This window comes from Pholis gunnellus, assembly GCF_910591455.1.
Source record: "Pholis gunnellus genome assembly, chromosome: 3".
Classification (NCBI taxonomy): domain Eukaryota; kingdom Metazoa; phylum Chordata; class Actinopteri; order Perciformes; family Pholidae; genus Pholis; species Pholis gunnellus.
This window is the reverse complement of record NC_136529.1, coordinates 10,719,275-10,736,773: the sequence shown is the minus strand read 5'-3', so window position 1 is coordinate 10,736,773 and position 17,499 is coordinate 10,719,275. Positions and strand designations below refer to the sequence as shown.

At 39.5% G+C, this 17,499-nt stretch overlaps 1 protein-coding gene across 1 annotated transcript in view; it reads right to left on the bottom strand.

The window, feature by feature from the left end:
* Positions 1 to 6,667: 6,667 nt before the first annotated feature.
* Positions 6,668 to 17,499, bottom strand: part of kif5ab (kinesin family member 5A, b) — a gene marked incomplete at both ends in the record, with an annotated part of 52,649 nt that continues 41,817 nt past the window's right edge. Inside the window, 9 exons of the mRNA XM_079184204.1 lie at positions 6,668 to 6,767; positions 7,305 to 7,332; positions 9,457 to 9,521; positions 9,894 to 10,164; positions 11,982 to 12,198; positions 14,798 to 14,902; positions 15,082 to 15,153; positions 15,265 to 15,325; positions 16,434 to 16,535. Coding sequence (XP_079040330.1) covers positions 6,668 to 6,767; positions 7,305 to 7,332; positions 9,457 to 9,521; positions 9,894 to 10,164; positions 11,982 to 12,198; positions 14,798 to 14,902; positions 15,082 to 15,153; positions 15,265 to 15,325; positions 16,434 to 16,535 — 1,021 coding nt within the window. The remainder of the gene's footprint in view (positions 6,768 to 7,304; positions 7,333 to 9,456; positions 9,522 to 9,893; positions 10,165 to 11,981; positions 12,199 to 14,797; positions 14,903 to 15,081; positions 15,154 to 15,264; positions 15,326 to 16,433; positions 16,536 to 17,499) is intronic.

Here is a 17,499-nt window from a genome sequence, read left to right as displayed (position 1 = left end):
TCTCTCAAAATCTTTGCTGTATAATTTCAGGAGAAAATAATGTGTGAAAACACTTCATAACTGCAGTATTTGTACCTCACAGCTTTGACAAATACTGGAAGACCAGAAACGCATACTGTAATGAAAGAATATGAGCAGTCTAATGGCGAAGGTCATTAACTCTGTGGACAAATACAGTGATGGACAAATGGCGATACACAGTGTTCTGTGACACCAGTTGGACCCAAACAAACCGTCTGTCCAAGTTAGTTCTCAAAAGTGTTTAACTTGGAAATATTTGGAACAAACTATAAGCTAATAGTTCCAAAAATAACCGTTGTTTACACAGTGTGAGCACATCTTACGTGCACACAACAGTGAAGAGGATCAGTTTAGTGAGAGGCTGGGCTCAAACACAAAATACATCATATCAACTTAAAGCTTAATCATGCAAACACAACTGTATCAAATTATACACAGATTATGTGACTGATTTATAAAATCAAAGCCCTAGTAAACAGCAAATTAACGAAGATAAACAAATTCACCTCCTATAAGTATGTCAGAGGGCAGACAGACAGCCCTCCCCCTCTGAGTACTCTGTTGCTCTACTTTTTGATTTTTTTGGGGTTGAATGTGAATGACTCTCTGTTGGCTCATGTTTGTTCTGGTAATAATTCTAATTGATGATGATGATGATGATGATGATGATGATGATGGTGATGATGATGATGATGATGATGATATGTTGATTATATAATTAAAAGCATCATTGAAGAACACAAAAGGAAAAAAAGTTCCAGCTCAAAATGTCTAGTTTTTCTCAGATTATCCTCATGAAAATAAATACACTGTTATTTCTCTAAAGGGGACCCATGAGAATAGGCTACAGATTTTAACTAATAGATATCACATGAAACTTTCCGAATTGATTAGTTACATTAAGGCAATTTTTTTTTGTATAAGAGGCTTTCTGAAATATAAGATATATAATATGATAATATGATAATATAATATGAATATGCAAATGAGCCATTATGTAACGCTAACCTTTGGTGAATTTAGGAGAAATCTACAGACACAAATAGAAAATCTGCAGTAAAATAAACACCTAAATGTGTATGTTGTATATTTTCTTTCTGCCAATCTCAAAGCAGACATGTTATGGACGTAAAATAGCGTAAAATCTCAAAATCGATCAGTGCATGATAAGCAATGTTTTTACCCTGAAGAAAATAATAATTTCTGCATTTATTTTTCTATAACGGAGAATTGTCAACATCTGCTCAATGTGCATTCTCAAAGTGCTTAAGGGGTAAACATCCGACATAATTAAAGTGGCAGAATAAGAACAAGACAGTGTAATAATGATACAACATAGAATCATCTTTATTGAAAGGAGATAACAGTACTGTTTCTCAGCAGTTACAGAAGTACTGCATGCACTAAATCCCACGCTATGAACAAACCAACCAACGCACACGTGTACAAACACAGACATATTGCATCTGTTGTTTTTTTTTAAACCACCCTACCATTCTTGTCATAGTTATATTTCTGCATATTTCGGCTACAGTTTCACATATTATTTACCTTGCCAGAATATTTTCAGCTTGGTGACAATGACTGTCAGACAAACAGAACAATAAGACTGAAAATAAACTCTACACTCGCCCAAACATTTACTGCTCAGTATACAACCATCGGGCATGTCAGAGGAATAGTTGTTTTCTTGGTGGTTTTCGTTCATTAACAACAAATTGACAACTAATGGTTTCTTTAGGTTATGCGAACGCACTTAACGTTTATGATAGTGGTAAGCTTCTCAATGTCCTTTTTGACCCTTTGAAGAAAGTCAAACTTAACAGCTGCTGTATCCGATACTCAGTGTAAAGTCTTGTGAAGAGGAACAAAGAGAGAAAGCATAAAGAACATAATGTGATCAAGTGCTTCATGCATGTCTGATTAGCCTCAATATAAATAGAAGAGGGGGTCTGTCAGTAACGCTTGATATTACAGCCCACAATGTAACATAACGTAATAAGTATATCAAGGGTATCAGTAAAATGGTAACTACACGGGACAAATCTGGGGAGGGAAATAATTAAAATGCAGAGAACTTGTGATTATTAATATGGTGTACACTTAATGTCACTGAAAAACAAAACATTGGGCTTTACAGCCTTCACAGCTGTCGCTATAAGAATGAAGTGTATATATATATATATATTTTAATATTATGATAAGATACTGAAGAACAGTAATTTTGTTTTTGAATCCACCTGACAATCAAAACTGATTGAACAGACACAATTGTGAAGCTATTCTCTCTTTTCAAGTGTTCCGGTGTGTACCGCTCCCGGTGTGTGAAGGCCTCAGGTACGTTGGTCCCCCATCTCTGCCAGTTAATTAAATAAGTAAAATGTATTTCTAGGTCCCCTCCCTAAACACAAATTTGCAACCCTCTTATGTTCTTCTTCCATCGTGCCTCCTCAGTAAGTACATCATCACATCACAAAATATCTACACTATAATTTGCAGGCTGTAAACTAAAGCGTTACGGATTTGCTACGGAAAAGAATCGCAGAAAGTTGACGAGTGAGAGACCCACACACACACACACACACACACACACACACACACACATTCCGTCTATTGTCACCCTTGACTCTTTTATCCTGACTGGCTAATCAGGAGTTTGGAGGGCGGCGTGACCATCGGCGTGTGTGTGCCAATCAACTTATCTGCTCAGATAACTCAGACTGCACCCAAGGAACACGGTATATGTGATGTATCTGTACTTTGGGGTCATTGTCTGATGAAGCGATCTGTGTGTGAGTCATAAGGAGGTGTGAGGGATAAGACAGGGCTGTATCAGCTGATAACCTACAGTAACCTTTGGTGTATGTCTCCATCAGAGGATATACAGAACTCTTTAAATGAATCACTACAATCAGGGCTTTGGTATTAATCTGAGGTGCTTCGTGAAGAACCGTAGGATTAATCATTAGTATTGGAACCACAGCTGCACAGGTACATGCATTTTCATTCAATGACAAAACGCTGGAAATCTGATACCCAAAACCTTCAAAGCACACATCAAAGCAAATGCTTCACATTCAGCAACTGCTATAAATTATGAATAAGCTATAATAAATAATAGCAAATAAAAAAAAACATTTTAAATAGAGCTCATGGTAAATACTATATATATATATATATATATATATTTCTTATATCTAGAACTAGAACTAGCAGTATAAAAATAGTTGCTACACAATTATTTTTTCCCCCACTCTGCCATGCTTTTTGTTGTCATGAGAATGATTGAATATCTCACAGGCGATCCCTGACGGGGCGTTTTTTTTCTAGGGATGATTTACAGTTTAAGAGTCTCTACTACGACAGAGTCAGTCTTTTCAAATCAATCAGACATCGTGTTCTAGACTCTACTGGTGGTTCAGACGAAGTTGCCTTTCAGCCTCGTTGTAGCCAGTGCAGCGTACCAAAAGTCAAACATACTGAGGCGACTGAATATTTGAGCGAACGATGTTCTGATCCAACTTCCTCACTTAGGACAATGGCTCCTCATGTGCTTGGTGAAAAGGTGTCATCACCGGAGTCATCTGAAGCTCAAAAAATTGACGAGGTCTTCACCAAAGTGTGATCTCTGGACTATACTATAGGGGGTTAATTGGGTGACTATTTATCTAGTGTACGTATTTGAAAGATATCCTCAAAGGGTACCAAAATACAAAACTGTTGTGACTTGAGGAGTTAAAGTCTTTACTGTATACTATATATAAACTTAATTGCCTTTGTTTATTTTAAGAAAAGGTCAAATGTGAGAAATTGTCTAGTGTCTAAGTTAAGGCTCGGCCAAGTTTTAACCGTGGCAGGTGTGCGTTTCTGTATTTTAGTTTAGTTTTGTGTTCTGTGGGTTGGTCTACGTGTGGAAAAACACTATATTGTTACTATGACTACTCACACTGCTTCTAAAATAAATAAATCAGACAGTGTTATAATAAGCCTGATGACACTGCAGTTTATTTTCAGACAATCCCACTCACACTATCCTGCTGCTGTAAAAACTCACTCGAACACCAAATGTGTTTTAATGTCATTAATCCACAGCTGAAAATGGTCCCCAATAAATACACTATTTACTCCTGTTTTAGAAGTGCTTGCTAAATAAAAAATGCCTTATCTTTTTTTTTAGGAAATGACTGAGCCTTTTGGTAAAAAAATAAAACAATACATCCAAGGCCTGTTTTTAAACCTTTACATCTTCAGTTTGCTTGAGACTGAGAGCCACAGGCAGGCTGGGAAAATACTGAGACACAGTAATGCATTGTTGGTCTTCGTCTTTTCATGAGCTTTGTTGACAACAACAAAAAGATCGAAAAAAAACAGCTGTATCCTTGAAACACAATTATTTTTTTGAGACTGAATCCCCCATTTAACAGTTTCATTTAAGACTGAAACATTTCATACCAATGTTACTTGCTCACTTACTATTTTATGTATTGAAGACCAACATTAAAAATGAACATGCACAGCCCTAAAGTATAAACATTAGCTAAGTGATCTTGAGGTTCACTGTTGAGTTTTCAGATCCATACGCATGTTTAATATTAGAAATAGTGATTAAGACTTAGCTTATTGTTAATTGTACTGTTGCCTTTTTGTTTACTGTGATACCCTCACTGAGACACACAGCACACACTAGTGGTTACCTACAGCACTGCACCTTCTCCTCCCCACCTTCATGGGGGAGAGTGTGCAGCAGTACGAGTGTAATCTGCCAAGTCAGACAATTGAGATGCAGCGCATGCCGTGGATCCTACTGATACCAACATACACCCCACATCGGTGTAAAGGAAGGAGAGGAGATTGAAGAGGAGCAAGCAGGGGAAGGAAAGGGGACACCGGAGAGATAGGGGGCTGAGGGAGGAAGGAGAGGCTGGGAGAACAATGATCAGCTGCATGCAGATTTACAGAATAGGCCTCAGAAAGAAAACGTCTGCCTGGAGAGAGAGAGAGAGAGAGAGAGAGAGAGAGAGAGAGAGAGAGAGAGAGAGAGAGAGACAGAGAGAGAGAGAGAGAGAGAGAGACAAACAGAGAAACAGAAAGTAAGAGCAACAGTCAGTTACATTTGAGAGTAACAGGGAGAACGAAAGAGCAGACAGTGAGTCATGCCAACAGCGCCAGAAGGAACATGTCTCGAATCATTTCATTTCTGGTGTCTTCACTGAGAGCTAGTTGTGTTTGGGAACTGCATGTCGTAGTCTAGGGTCATATTTAGACTACATAGGATGTCAAATTCACCAGCACTGTGCAAAGCAATGCTAGTTCTGCAAATTAAGACGAAGGTTTCCAAATAAAATTCACTGCTGTCCCCGTGACAAGTGGTGCTGAATAATATTCACTTAAATAGATGAAAAAGGCAACTGAATGAAGCGTGTAACAGCAGAATTAGTGGGATGAAATAAAAACCCAGAGGCACTGATCATTTAATTCCTCTTTCTCCTGTGGGTATTTCCAGGAGGAATATTTTTTATATTATTGTATAATCTTCGACCCTCGTTGGGATTTATGAGATTGAGTTAAAAGGGCGTGCGGTGCTGATCCGAGACAGATGCTGTTTGTTGGGTATTTTTGTGTAAAGTGTCTCACAGTGTGCTCTGTGAGTGTTGGTATTTTTAGTGTGTGTCCCTGGCAGCTGGCAGTGTTGTAATCTCTGCACAGCACCTGAGGGCTGAGACCCAATAAACTCTAAAGTCACTGTGATGTTTCGTAGGGCATGGTCTGCTCCCAAACCAATATATCCAATCGTCTAATAGAGTGTTAATATACCTAAGAGAAATTAACTGCAGGATATGTTTGGATAAGAAGAGAACATTTATTATTCCATGTAAATATTCTGTTTCAAATGGCATTTATTTAGGTGATGTTTGATAAGCAGCTGGGCTGTTTTGTTTCATGAAACATCGTGATTATTTCCTTTCTTGTACATTTTGACATGTTTCAATAATCAAAACAAATGTCATACTTGCAAGAGCCCTGTAGCTCTACCAAATTTAACTGCAGTTTGCAAGCCACAGTTATTTGTGAGAATTGACGCTGCCATTATTATGTAAAACGCCTTCAGGATGCAGGCTAATGCGATCTCGGGACAAACGTTCAGATGAATTAAAATGATGTAACATATATGTGAATCTATAATCATTTAATGTTGCCATTTGAGGCAAGCTTTTCAGACAATATATGTGTACAAATGTAACATTGAAGCAAGTCTTTAAAAGCGTCCTACTGTTTGCTATTTTATTGAAAAAGCATCAATATCAGTGTCGTAAAAAGGTGCAAGTTTACTCAAAGTTACAAAAACCTTCAGGTTTTCAGAGAATGTGGTTATTTGTTTGAGTCCTTTCGTTCAATTAAAAAAGAACAATTAAAAACTAACAATTGATGGAGGAAAGCTGCCGATGTAGCTTCAGAGCTCCTGGTTTCAAAGACCTCATCTATTCTTTATGTTAAGTGTATAATATTTATAGAACAGATGAGATGTTTACTTCAATGGATAAGTTCAGTGGAGTAAAGCTTCGATTGACCCATGATTCGTTAACCTATGTTCTGTAACACAAACATGGAAGAGTTGTTTTTCTGTGTTCTTACCTGCCCCGGACTATTAGCTGGCTGAGGCATCCTGCTGCAGGCTGTAGAGGTTGGCTGGGTCTTGATTGTCACAGACGTCAGTTCTGGACACAGAATTCACATTCAGACACGTGCTATCCAACGCACCAGAATCACAGGCGTGTGCAGCAGCAGCATCCACAGCAGCAGGAGCAATGACAGCAACAAGGGGGCAGCGAGGGAGCAGAGAGACACAGCAGTGAGGGAAGCATATCAGTAATGTCACAGCAATTGGTCTTAAACCACAGGGGGGATTCGTGCATGCAAGGTGAATGTGGCAATGACATACAGTACTTCAACCTGTTCTTTGCCTATAACTGACTTTTATCAAACATGCTAGATATTACCTTTATTCAACTCGCTCTATTTCGGCCAATAATTCTGAAACTGATGATGATGATCTATTAAAACTAAGTAAATATTTCAGGACCTTCAGTTGAAGCCAAGCTGTTGTTAGCCCATCAAAGAGTCCAAAATAAACCTTAAAACTAAATCAGTCACACAAAATACTACACAAGTTACATTTTAGAGGTTAATTCTGCCCATGAGTGACAAAATGAAAGCCTGCAGCAAGACGACAACAAACCGCAGTGGGTGTTTTGCAGTCCTCAGGCAGGGTGCAGTAGTCTTACCTGTTGTCGTTGATATCTGTGGTGTTTCCTGCGGACAGAAAGAGGTGCATAAGGAGGCAGGCAGGTGCACGGTGAGAGGGTTGGTGGTGTGTAAATTAAGGAAGAAGTGGGTTTGTCACAGACACAGATTAAACTGAAACAGCCCAAAGCCATTGGAGATAGATGGCTTTGGAACAAGCAGCTGCATAATGTGTTGGTTCTCAAACAAAAAGACCTCATACACAAATGACTGATGAGAGTGTTTGTCATTCATTTTAAAAAGACAGATATGTGCATTATACTGGTCTTCTGACTCAATCAGCTCAGAGCAGACACAACAGAAAGTTTTCTCAGTGGTATACGAACATATGCAACGAAACATAAACATTCATTTCACACTGTTTGTACCAATGGTCAATGCTGTCGTTATTCTGGAGAGGATTGACTGCCAAAGATTGCTTGTCAAACATGAGTAATTTTACAATGTTTGAACAAACCAACAATTCCGAAATTTGTCTGATGAGGACACTCACTCGAATACGGTACGACTGGCACAACTGCTACAAGTTTTAAAAGAAGTCCTCCCGCCCAGAGAGCTTCGTTGCATAAAAGCACAATGGATCATAGTTACATTCTGTGGATCCTCCTAGCAGCTACTGCAGACGACCACTCTAAGAGGCCTGTGCTTTCCCTGAAACTACCCTGACACAAAATATTCACCTGGCTTTTTATATGGCACAACATATTGACACCCAGACGTATCAAAATGTTTCAAGTGTTGATCAATCTCCAGATATTAAAAAGTCTTATGTGCAATTATTCATTGATATTCATGGCAGAAAGCTTACTTAATTTATGTGCTTAAATTTGATAAGCTGTCTATAAGCAAGGAGCCTTGCATGACTGGATTATAAGGCTGCTCGGTTTAATCTCTTTGAAAAAAGGTATGGCAGTTAATGAAACGCTTATCCTAAGAGGAACTGTCAAGGCGACACCTCAACAGACTGAAAATACAGAAAAAGTAAGACATTTGGGGTGCATGACTTGCAGAGCTGTTTGGCATTGAGTTTTACACTTTCCCATAAGCTCTTTTTTTAAAATGCATAACAGCGAGGAGAATCGTAACCCAGAGGGAAAATTACGAGTCAGGGACCAGAAGGAAATTTCCTTCCGAGTTCGACTTCAGAATACATTAAAGTGCACAAGCACATCCATTCCAAAAATGGCATATGTCCACTTTGGGGAGGAATACTAAATAAAATATTGAAAATGCAAAAAATTTGAATAAACCTAAAAAAGGTTGCACACTTATTTACAAATCTCCTGAGACAAGTCATAGCATCTGAACTGCTGCCAGTGTTGAGCGCGAGTATTTTTATGCCAAAAAGAGACAAATGTTTTTTTTTTCTCAGCATTTTCTTTTTGGCAGCGATGAATATCTTCTGAAACAACACCATGGGAAGCAATAACTAAAACCAGCCTGATTGAATTCTTGAATGGTTCTCCGGATAACATCTCTAATAATAAAAGGTAAGTACTATCGCAGCAGATTGATATATTGGCTCTGACCCAGTTTGCCACTTTCATTGATATTCCTGGAGAATCAAAAAGGTGTAGTGCTGTTACACAACTCTACAACTGTCATCACTGGGTCAGAGGCTGAGGTGGGCACTCAGCCTGTCTGGGTGGTTATCTGTCTGTCTGAGTAATGACACTGCAAGTCTAATCCATCTCCTCGAGACACTGCTTCTGATGAGAGCAGACACACACACACAAACACGGAGGTGGAGAAAAGCCTCAAGTAGTAGCAGCAGTATCCTCCTATCCTTAGTGAATTCCAAAAAATGAGGCAGTAGCCCATAAATATACGGACATTTTATCCAAAGGCAGTTAACCTACACTGAAACTCTTTTCCTCACACTAAGGAATTACAGTTAAGACGGCCGACTACGAGCCCATTACAAGAAGATGAAAGCAGAAAGAAAAAAGAGAAACAGCAGGCTGAACTGTTATCACAGCAGCAAGGCAATCACTGTAAACTGGTTTAACAGCCACCACTTTATAAGAGTGTAAAAAACATTAAAACACAAAGGCTGGTGGGATGGCATAATGGCAACCACTAAAAATAATAACATCTCATTATTTTAACTGTCACCATGTAAACAGGGCTCACCGTTCTCTGAATCGAGCATCTCTGCGGTGTTCTTGTCTGCTTGGTTCGGTGGTTCAGCTCGAAGCCTACAAACAGGAGGAAGAGACATTCACGTAAACCTAACAGTGGGATTTGTGTGTCAAAATATTGACCTTTAGATTAAAAAGAAATAAAAACTGGCAAATATAAGTGTTCACTTAGCCACTAAATGATAAATCAATGTCAAGTCAGAGACACAGACACACCGAACTGTAAAAAGCTGGAATGTAAAGAGCTTGGAAAACTCCACTTTCTACTGTCGCTGTTTCTGGAGCATTCACTGTATTTCACATCGGCGGATCGTTGTTGTGACAACTGCACTGAGGTTGAAACTTCTGGACAAACTACAAGTGGACTTCAAGTTTCGTAGTCCCAACTGTTATGTACAAGGATGTGTATTACTCCACGAGTTTACTCACGTGTTGTCCTGAGCGTCGTCGTCTTGTGAATCACTGATTTGGGAGTCGAGGTGTTTGGTGGGGCTGTTCTGGTTGGAGTTGGCCTCGGGTAACCTGGGCTCACTCTCTGCTGCTGCAGGAGCAGCAGGAGCAGCAGGAACAGCTGCTTGTTGGTGGTTGATGTTGTGGGAATCAGCTTTGCAGGAGGCAATGGGGTGATCGCCGTAGCCTCGGATGAAGAAGGGGTTGGTGGGAGAGCACGGTGGGTAGTGGCCAGCGCGCACAGGCTTGGCTGTTAGCGATAAAACAGAATTGATCTATTGACTGATCCATTCATCCACAAAAGACAAAAGTATCATATTTATCGGTATACTGCCGACAAGGGATATTGCTACACAGTCGTCTGTAGCACGAAACTAATACATTTAAATGTGACTGGAGTTCTGGGAATATATCAAAGTGCAGCATTAATCCCTTTTTATTTTGCTGCTACAGCATATATATATTTGCTCTGCAATTTTTTGGTTTAGTTTGACAGAATAGCGATCCAGTATCCAGGTGGAGACCTTGTTTCCATACAGCCAATCAAAGCTAGCATAGAGCAGTAATGTCACCTTTCTATCAACCTAATACACACACAATTCTCCTTCTAGTCAAAGTTTCAAACATGAACACACGTCTTGTCCTACGTCATTAAAGCACGTTTGTGTACTTTGTCTCTCGTTCACTGCGGTTTAACAGCAAAACTCTGACAGCCTGCCAGCTGCTGTCAAACAAACCCGACACACCTCACCAGCTGAGAGGAAAGAAGCATTTCTATTTCCCCAGAGACCTTTTTTCTTCCTTTGAATAATGTAAAAAAAACCTCTTAACAATACATTCAAAAACACAATAATTTTCACTATGAGATGACGAAATGTAATTCCACAGTTATTCACAGTTGCTTTAGCATAATCCTCAAATGAAAATCATTACTCTAAAAACACTCAAATCAATAGCTAATTTTTTCACAGCAGCACAGTCGTCTCATTTCTTTCGCACAGAATTCAAACGTATGAGTGCAATTGGATGGAGTAAGTCTTAGTGATTAAAATGGATTACACTGCTTTTCTAATACATTGTATTTCTCTCAGAAGAGCTCACTGCGTAAATCCTGATACAAAATATTTCATCGAACCATCACAACTATAACTACAAATATCTTACCGTATAATCATTCGGTATTATCATAAATATTGTCACAATTTAAAGCAACTAACACATGCTGTTGAATTCAGTTATCAAGCATATTAATGTGTTCCACAGCGGTGAACCTAAATCTCCGGTACTTTCGGTTTCTGAATATAGAACCAGAAGACTGGTGCTGAAAACTCATCTCATATCTCGCTCATGCATGAGGAGGTGGTGTATGAACATAAGGTGTTCTGGTTGAGGGGAAGGAAGGAGATGACAGACGATGCAAATCCAACAATGGATGTTGCCTGTGGTGGAATCACACAGCAGATACATGAAAGGGCCAAAAGATTTGTCTCAAGGTGTAGAACAAAGACAAAGAATAAGATGAGGGGATGCAGCCAGATAGACACGAGTGTTGACATGTGCAACCTCAGCATTAGATTGGTGGAGAGGTTTTACATTTTACATGGTTTGATTTCTACCTAATAGTTCCTATAGTAATTTACATGAATCATTTGTCTTTCTTATTTTCGTTTAAACAAAACAAATGAGAAAAACTGTAATATGACTCTATATAAACTTTAGTAGAAGGAATAGACATGAAAACAGTTGTGTGTGATTTGATTGTAGACTTAATTAGATTGGATTCACAGACCTGAGACATATAAATGCAGTTGCAAGAATTATAAGAAAGTTATTAATGTCCTAGACAGGAATGCAATAGTAACACTGGAATATTGCATGTTTATACCCACAGATCCAATTTTAAAGGCTGGATTCAATGGATCACTGCCTATCTAAAGATGAGAGGATAATCAGATTACATAGCTTTTACTGAAATAACAAATGCAGCAACATGTAATGTAGATTGCTGCTGATGGCTGTTCAGTTATTTTGAAATAGCTGAATCTGTGAACGCGGTGCGTGTGTTACCTATCTGTGCAGCATGGGGCCTTCGGAAGGGATTGCGAGTCCTCATCACATCTTTGATACGCTCCACCTCCTGCTGGTAGCGGTGGCGGTCCTTCATGGCTCCTTCCTTCGCCTCCTTCAGCGCACCCTCCAGCGCCTTAACTCTCTCAGCTGTAGACCGAAGCCGTTTCTCCAGTTTTGGAAGCTCACAGCGAAGATCTGCATTGTCGCGTACCAGCTGTCGCACACACACACACACACACACACACATACACACACACACACACACACACGATAACATATACAGTAAGCCCAGGGATCAACTGTACATGTCAGTGACCATGTAATATATCCTCTCAAATGAAAAAAAGATATCAACAATATACAATATTCAAAGAAAAGTTAGTAATCTTTTCTCTATGAATGCATTTCTTTTTTTTACAATTTTCTGAATACAATTTATATGAAGAACTTATGTCGCTTTAACATTGCTATGTACAATTAGAAACCTGTGTATGAAGGTTTGCTCTTGTTTCTTTTGAAGAGGAAGAATAAAAATGTTTTTTCTTTTCTTTTTCTAACATCATTTGTTTAACCATTTCAGTTTTGTGCAAAGTGTCTCACAGTGTCCTCAGTGAGTGTTGGTATGTTTAGTGTGGGGCCCCACTAAAGAAATGTCCCTGGCAGCTGGCAGTGTTGTAATCTCTGCACAGCACCAGCGGGCTGAGACCCAATAAATTCTAACGTCATAGTGATGTTTCGTAGGACAAGCTCTGCTCCCAAACCAATATATCCAATCGTCTAATAGAATTTTAATATACCTAAGATAAATCAACTGCTGAAATGACAAAATATAATTTGTTTAACCACTTCCATCTTCCTCTTTTGCAGTGTGAGGGATCCAACCTGTCGTGCCGAGAACACTGCTTTAACAGCACGTTACAGCTGTGGCCAATGAGTATAGTAACACAACAATGGAAGCAGCAAAGCGAACAGAACCCTTGAACCGGAAATTTTGTGTCAGTTAAAGCCAAATAGGTGCAGTCGAGAGAGAGAGAGAGGATTGTCACGTGTGCCCTGATGGGAAAAAGACTATAGGCTGCCTTTTATGTAAAGATTGACTATCTCAGATTTAAGGCCAGCTCTTCAGAAAAAACGCCTTCTAGACGGGTCTGACCACAGCCACTGGGGCGCTCCGGTCATCATTCCTGTTGCACATGACAGGAACGCCCACATAGATCATTGGTTCACCGCACACCTCCATTAAAGAGCAGAGCTCAACCATCAGGGACTATTAGGGCTGATAATATACCTGTCAGTCAATAGGAAGACACAGCTTAACCCAATTTTATCATTTAGTAGTAAAAAATAGTATGATTGATATTGGTACATATTACACATTTATGTTTCTTAACTTACGATTTCACCAAAAAAGCACAGATAAGTTTGATTTCTTAAACTGACTGCACTCCAGCAAACGAGTAAAAAGTAGGCAATGCATTGAGTGCAATTAATGTAAAACACAACATGGTTGCTTCGAGATAACAGCCTAATTTGTTTATGGTTACACTCATAAAGCAAAATCATTTTATTTGTTGATTTTTAAATTGCTGCTCACAGCAGTGGGGAAAGGTAGACGTGAAAAAAACCATTGACTGAGCACCTTAAACACAGAGTCTGCTGCTACGTGATCATGCAAAGTAATCCCCATCCTGCTGGGATACTGATGACAAGACCAGCGGGTTGAGCAAACAGGCAAAGTTGTCTAACAGACGAAGGACTCGGGAGTTCAATAGAACCACAGGAGGTTTGGCGGTCTTAGTTTATTGGTTGGTGGTGAGTCATTTTAAAAAGGAAAAAACAACAAACAAAAATTGAGGCAAGATTTCCACAGATAGGAAAGTGGTGAGCGAAACCATGACAGCTGTGAGTATGTGCAGATGGATAGACAGATATTACTATATCTGTACAGGGACAGAGAAACTCATCCATAGCCCCAGCACACTGTCCGCTGCCTGTCTTTGGCAGTCTTATCACTTTCCACTGGGAGTTTTCTGATTTATGACCATGACTTTCATCTTCTGTTCCCACCGTATCAGCAGGTGGTGGATGGGATGGAGTTTCCCAGCAGCCACTTTAGGATTGGTTTTCTGCCCGACACTGCTGCAGTGCAGCTCTCACCAATCTGACAGCACGAGTAGATGTGCCAGTCTGCAGAACGTTTAGCACATAAACACTCCGTCCTCTGCTGTAGTCCATTTAGTAATATTGAAGAAGATGGAAAGTGTGTGTGTGTGTGTGTGTGTGTGTGTGTGTGTGTGTGTGTGTGTGTGTGTGTGTTCATAGTCTCATCTTTTTCAGCACAAGGTTGCCTTTGAGAGTTTGTGCGCATCAGCTATAGGAGAAAGGCTGAGCGTGTTTGTGTGCACCTGTATGATCAATTAATTTGTGTTTATCAAATCTGAGTAGCTACTTCATGCTGTGTGGCTTCCTTTTCCCGAAGGCAGCATGGTTAACACCTCCTGCTCCATTTTCAAGGAGACTTTCATGTGAAGTAGTGAGATGATTGATGGAGCTAGCGCTACTTTTGCCCATAGGAGAGCAATGAAGAACACCGTTAACTGCTCTGTTGGCGGGTTCTTATAGTCCTCCTCTCATATTCTATCCAGGAAGGCGTTTCTGGCTCACAGCTGTGTCACGGCACAATCAAATTCAGGCTTCCAGGCTGAGGGAAACCGTAAAGATCTTTCTCTTTAGAGAAATGGTAGACGGGTAAAATTTTATTTTCAGTCTCCTTCACTATGATTTATAGCTTTACATCTGCTGCTCATTGTTACCTGTTTGTGAACTGTCGTAAGCTGGTCGAGGTTGGTTTCAAGAAACGAAATCTTCTGTTTCTGGGTGATGTATCCCCCACTATCGTCAAGCTCCATCTGTGCACTCTGTTGACAGAAACAGCACAGATCTTTTAGGGTTGAAAAAACACTGCCATCGCAAATACTATAGTTAAAAAAACATTCAGTCCAGGTGAAGCCACATGAACTCTAGCTACACTTGCTATAGTATGTGGAAAAATGTAATATTTTAAGTGGGTTGTGTATTTAAGTTGTGTCTGGCTTACTTTTCTAACTCGAGTCGTCAGGTCTTGAACGAAAAGCTTGCGGAGGTTGTGCAGCGTGTAGAGTTCACGAGCCTTTGGTATGAAGGGAGAGAGGAAATAGTTCAATCAAAGCAGTTATAGTATTTAGTGGATCGGTGGCCTCTGAGGGAGCCAAGTGAAACGTGACAGTAAATAATGACTTACAACAGTCTCTTCCAGCCCTTTGAGGTCCCTCTTTGACTGCTCATGTCGCTCATGGAGAAATCTATAGTCAGACAGATAGATAGAAAATTATATAATACTTTCTATGATGCCAGTGTCTATACAGCATTATAAAACATACTTACAATGTGTTATTATTTGACTTATAGCACTGCATTAGCACTAACTATTATTACTAAGCATTTTATAATGACTTATAAGTTCAGGTCTCATAGCACTTTATTATTGCTGGTCATTCCCTGACATGTTTTATAGTTTTAAAGGATCATAGTGTATAATTCCCACTGTTGTAAAACATTGTAATTGTTATAATGTAATATAATGTGATAAGTTACTCTAAGTGGTCATTGTTTGCTTCAGCAAAGTGAAAAATATCAAATCGTTTCAAGAACATCACAGGAAAAATTGTAAAGTTAATTTCTACTTACAACTTATCTTATACTCACATTGTAATACAATATAATAAGATTATAATGTATTACAACTACATAATAATATTATAATGTATTACAACTATGGGAATAGTGAGTGAGAAGCAATTATCAAGCATTATGATACTTGACCTTATGAATCAATATAAAATGATTTGTAATATGTTAGCTGTTTTTTAATGCAAAACAGACATGACAGAACGTGCTATAGAACATTCTAAATGAACTTTTCTTTACCTCAAATGAGTACCACTTTCTTGCTAAAATAATTCATGAATAAAGATCAAACGCAATCATAGACTGTCTGCCCCACTAATGGGCTGTTTCCCATCTGCCCATCTGATGCAATACGCTGCAAAGGTCAGTGCAGAAAGAGGCCTGTTAGCAGCCAGCTGCTACCTTATCCCTAAACTCCATTATGGAGATGCAAAGACATTTACACAGAAAGACAGAAACCAAGACAGAAGAGGCAAAGAGAGGGTTAAAAGGGTAACCCTCCAGATCATTTTAGCCACAAACTTAATAACTGTAAAACGCCACAGGAGGAGAACAGGGAAAGTAGGATGACAGAGCTGCAGAGTGAGAGGAAAATAAACAGACTAAGGGAAGACAAATGACAGAGAGAAATGAAAGATGTGAATCAAAAGAGGCAGCTCGCCCTGGGGCCTCCATATGCTGAAGACTTTGAAAGCTGGCCAGGACAGTACAGCAGAGACTCACGTCAGTTCCTCCAGCTGCCGGCTCTTGTGATGCTCTTGGCTCCTGAGATGTTGAAAGTCACAGTGCAGTTGCTCCAACTCCAGCTGTTGCTTCTGGTTACAACTGAAAAAAGGTGAATAAAAATATAAATATAAAATAAGATTTCAGCATGTAGGTAAATACTAAAAGGTGAAATATAATCTGTGATACAATGGATCTAATCTGGAAATGATGGTCAGCTAGCTAAACATTATTTTATCCCCCTATGCCAACCAGGGGTGCAGTTAGCAACTAATGTTAGCTATGTGTTTGCAAGCTATTCTAGTTAGCTAACGCACTTGCAAACATTATACTGCATAGCTTTCAGATTTATTCACATTCCACTATAAACACAAGTTTTGTCCTTTCAAAATGCTTTAGCTTAACTTACATAAACATAGTTAGCCTAGAACTGTCATTATTTGCACAAAATGCTTGCTGCACACTAGGCATACTGTCAGGATGCCTCATGTGTTATTTCCTGCCTGTATCCACTTTTGCATTCTTAACAGCTCAGCTTTTTGGTTCAGCAGCTTATGAAAAAGTAGTTATGGATTCATTTCAATGGTGTTAATGCATCCCATCACAGATCAGCTTTTAGGCATTTTTCTACGGTTTGCTATAGCAGACAGAATTGAGAAGGAGGCACCTTCATGCAATAGGTCAATGAAGTGCAATCAATTATTTTCCCCTCTGCTGTGGGCGGGACGTCATTGTGCTCTGTCTCTAGGTAGGGGTAGGATGTACTCTTTCCTTAAAGTCACATCCGAGCTGTACTATCTGGACAGGCATTGTGGCTCAGTAAAGGGCTACTGTACCTTAACATTCTGTTTTTTTGTATTTTTTTAATGCCCCTTCCCTCGGCAAAAAGGTGCACACCTATACATGCCACTGCATGTCCTATCAATTTGAACCATGTTTGATTTCACCCTCCTTTTCTGATTCTTGAATCTCAGAAGAACATTTATTGTACACCTGCTTTCGCTGCTCTGCTTTAAGGATGTGAAGGGCCGCACTGCTCCCGTTACAGATCATTCCTGCTCCACTC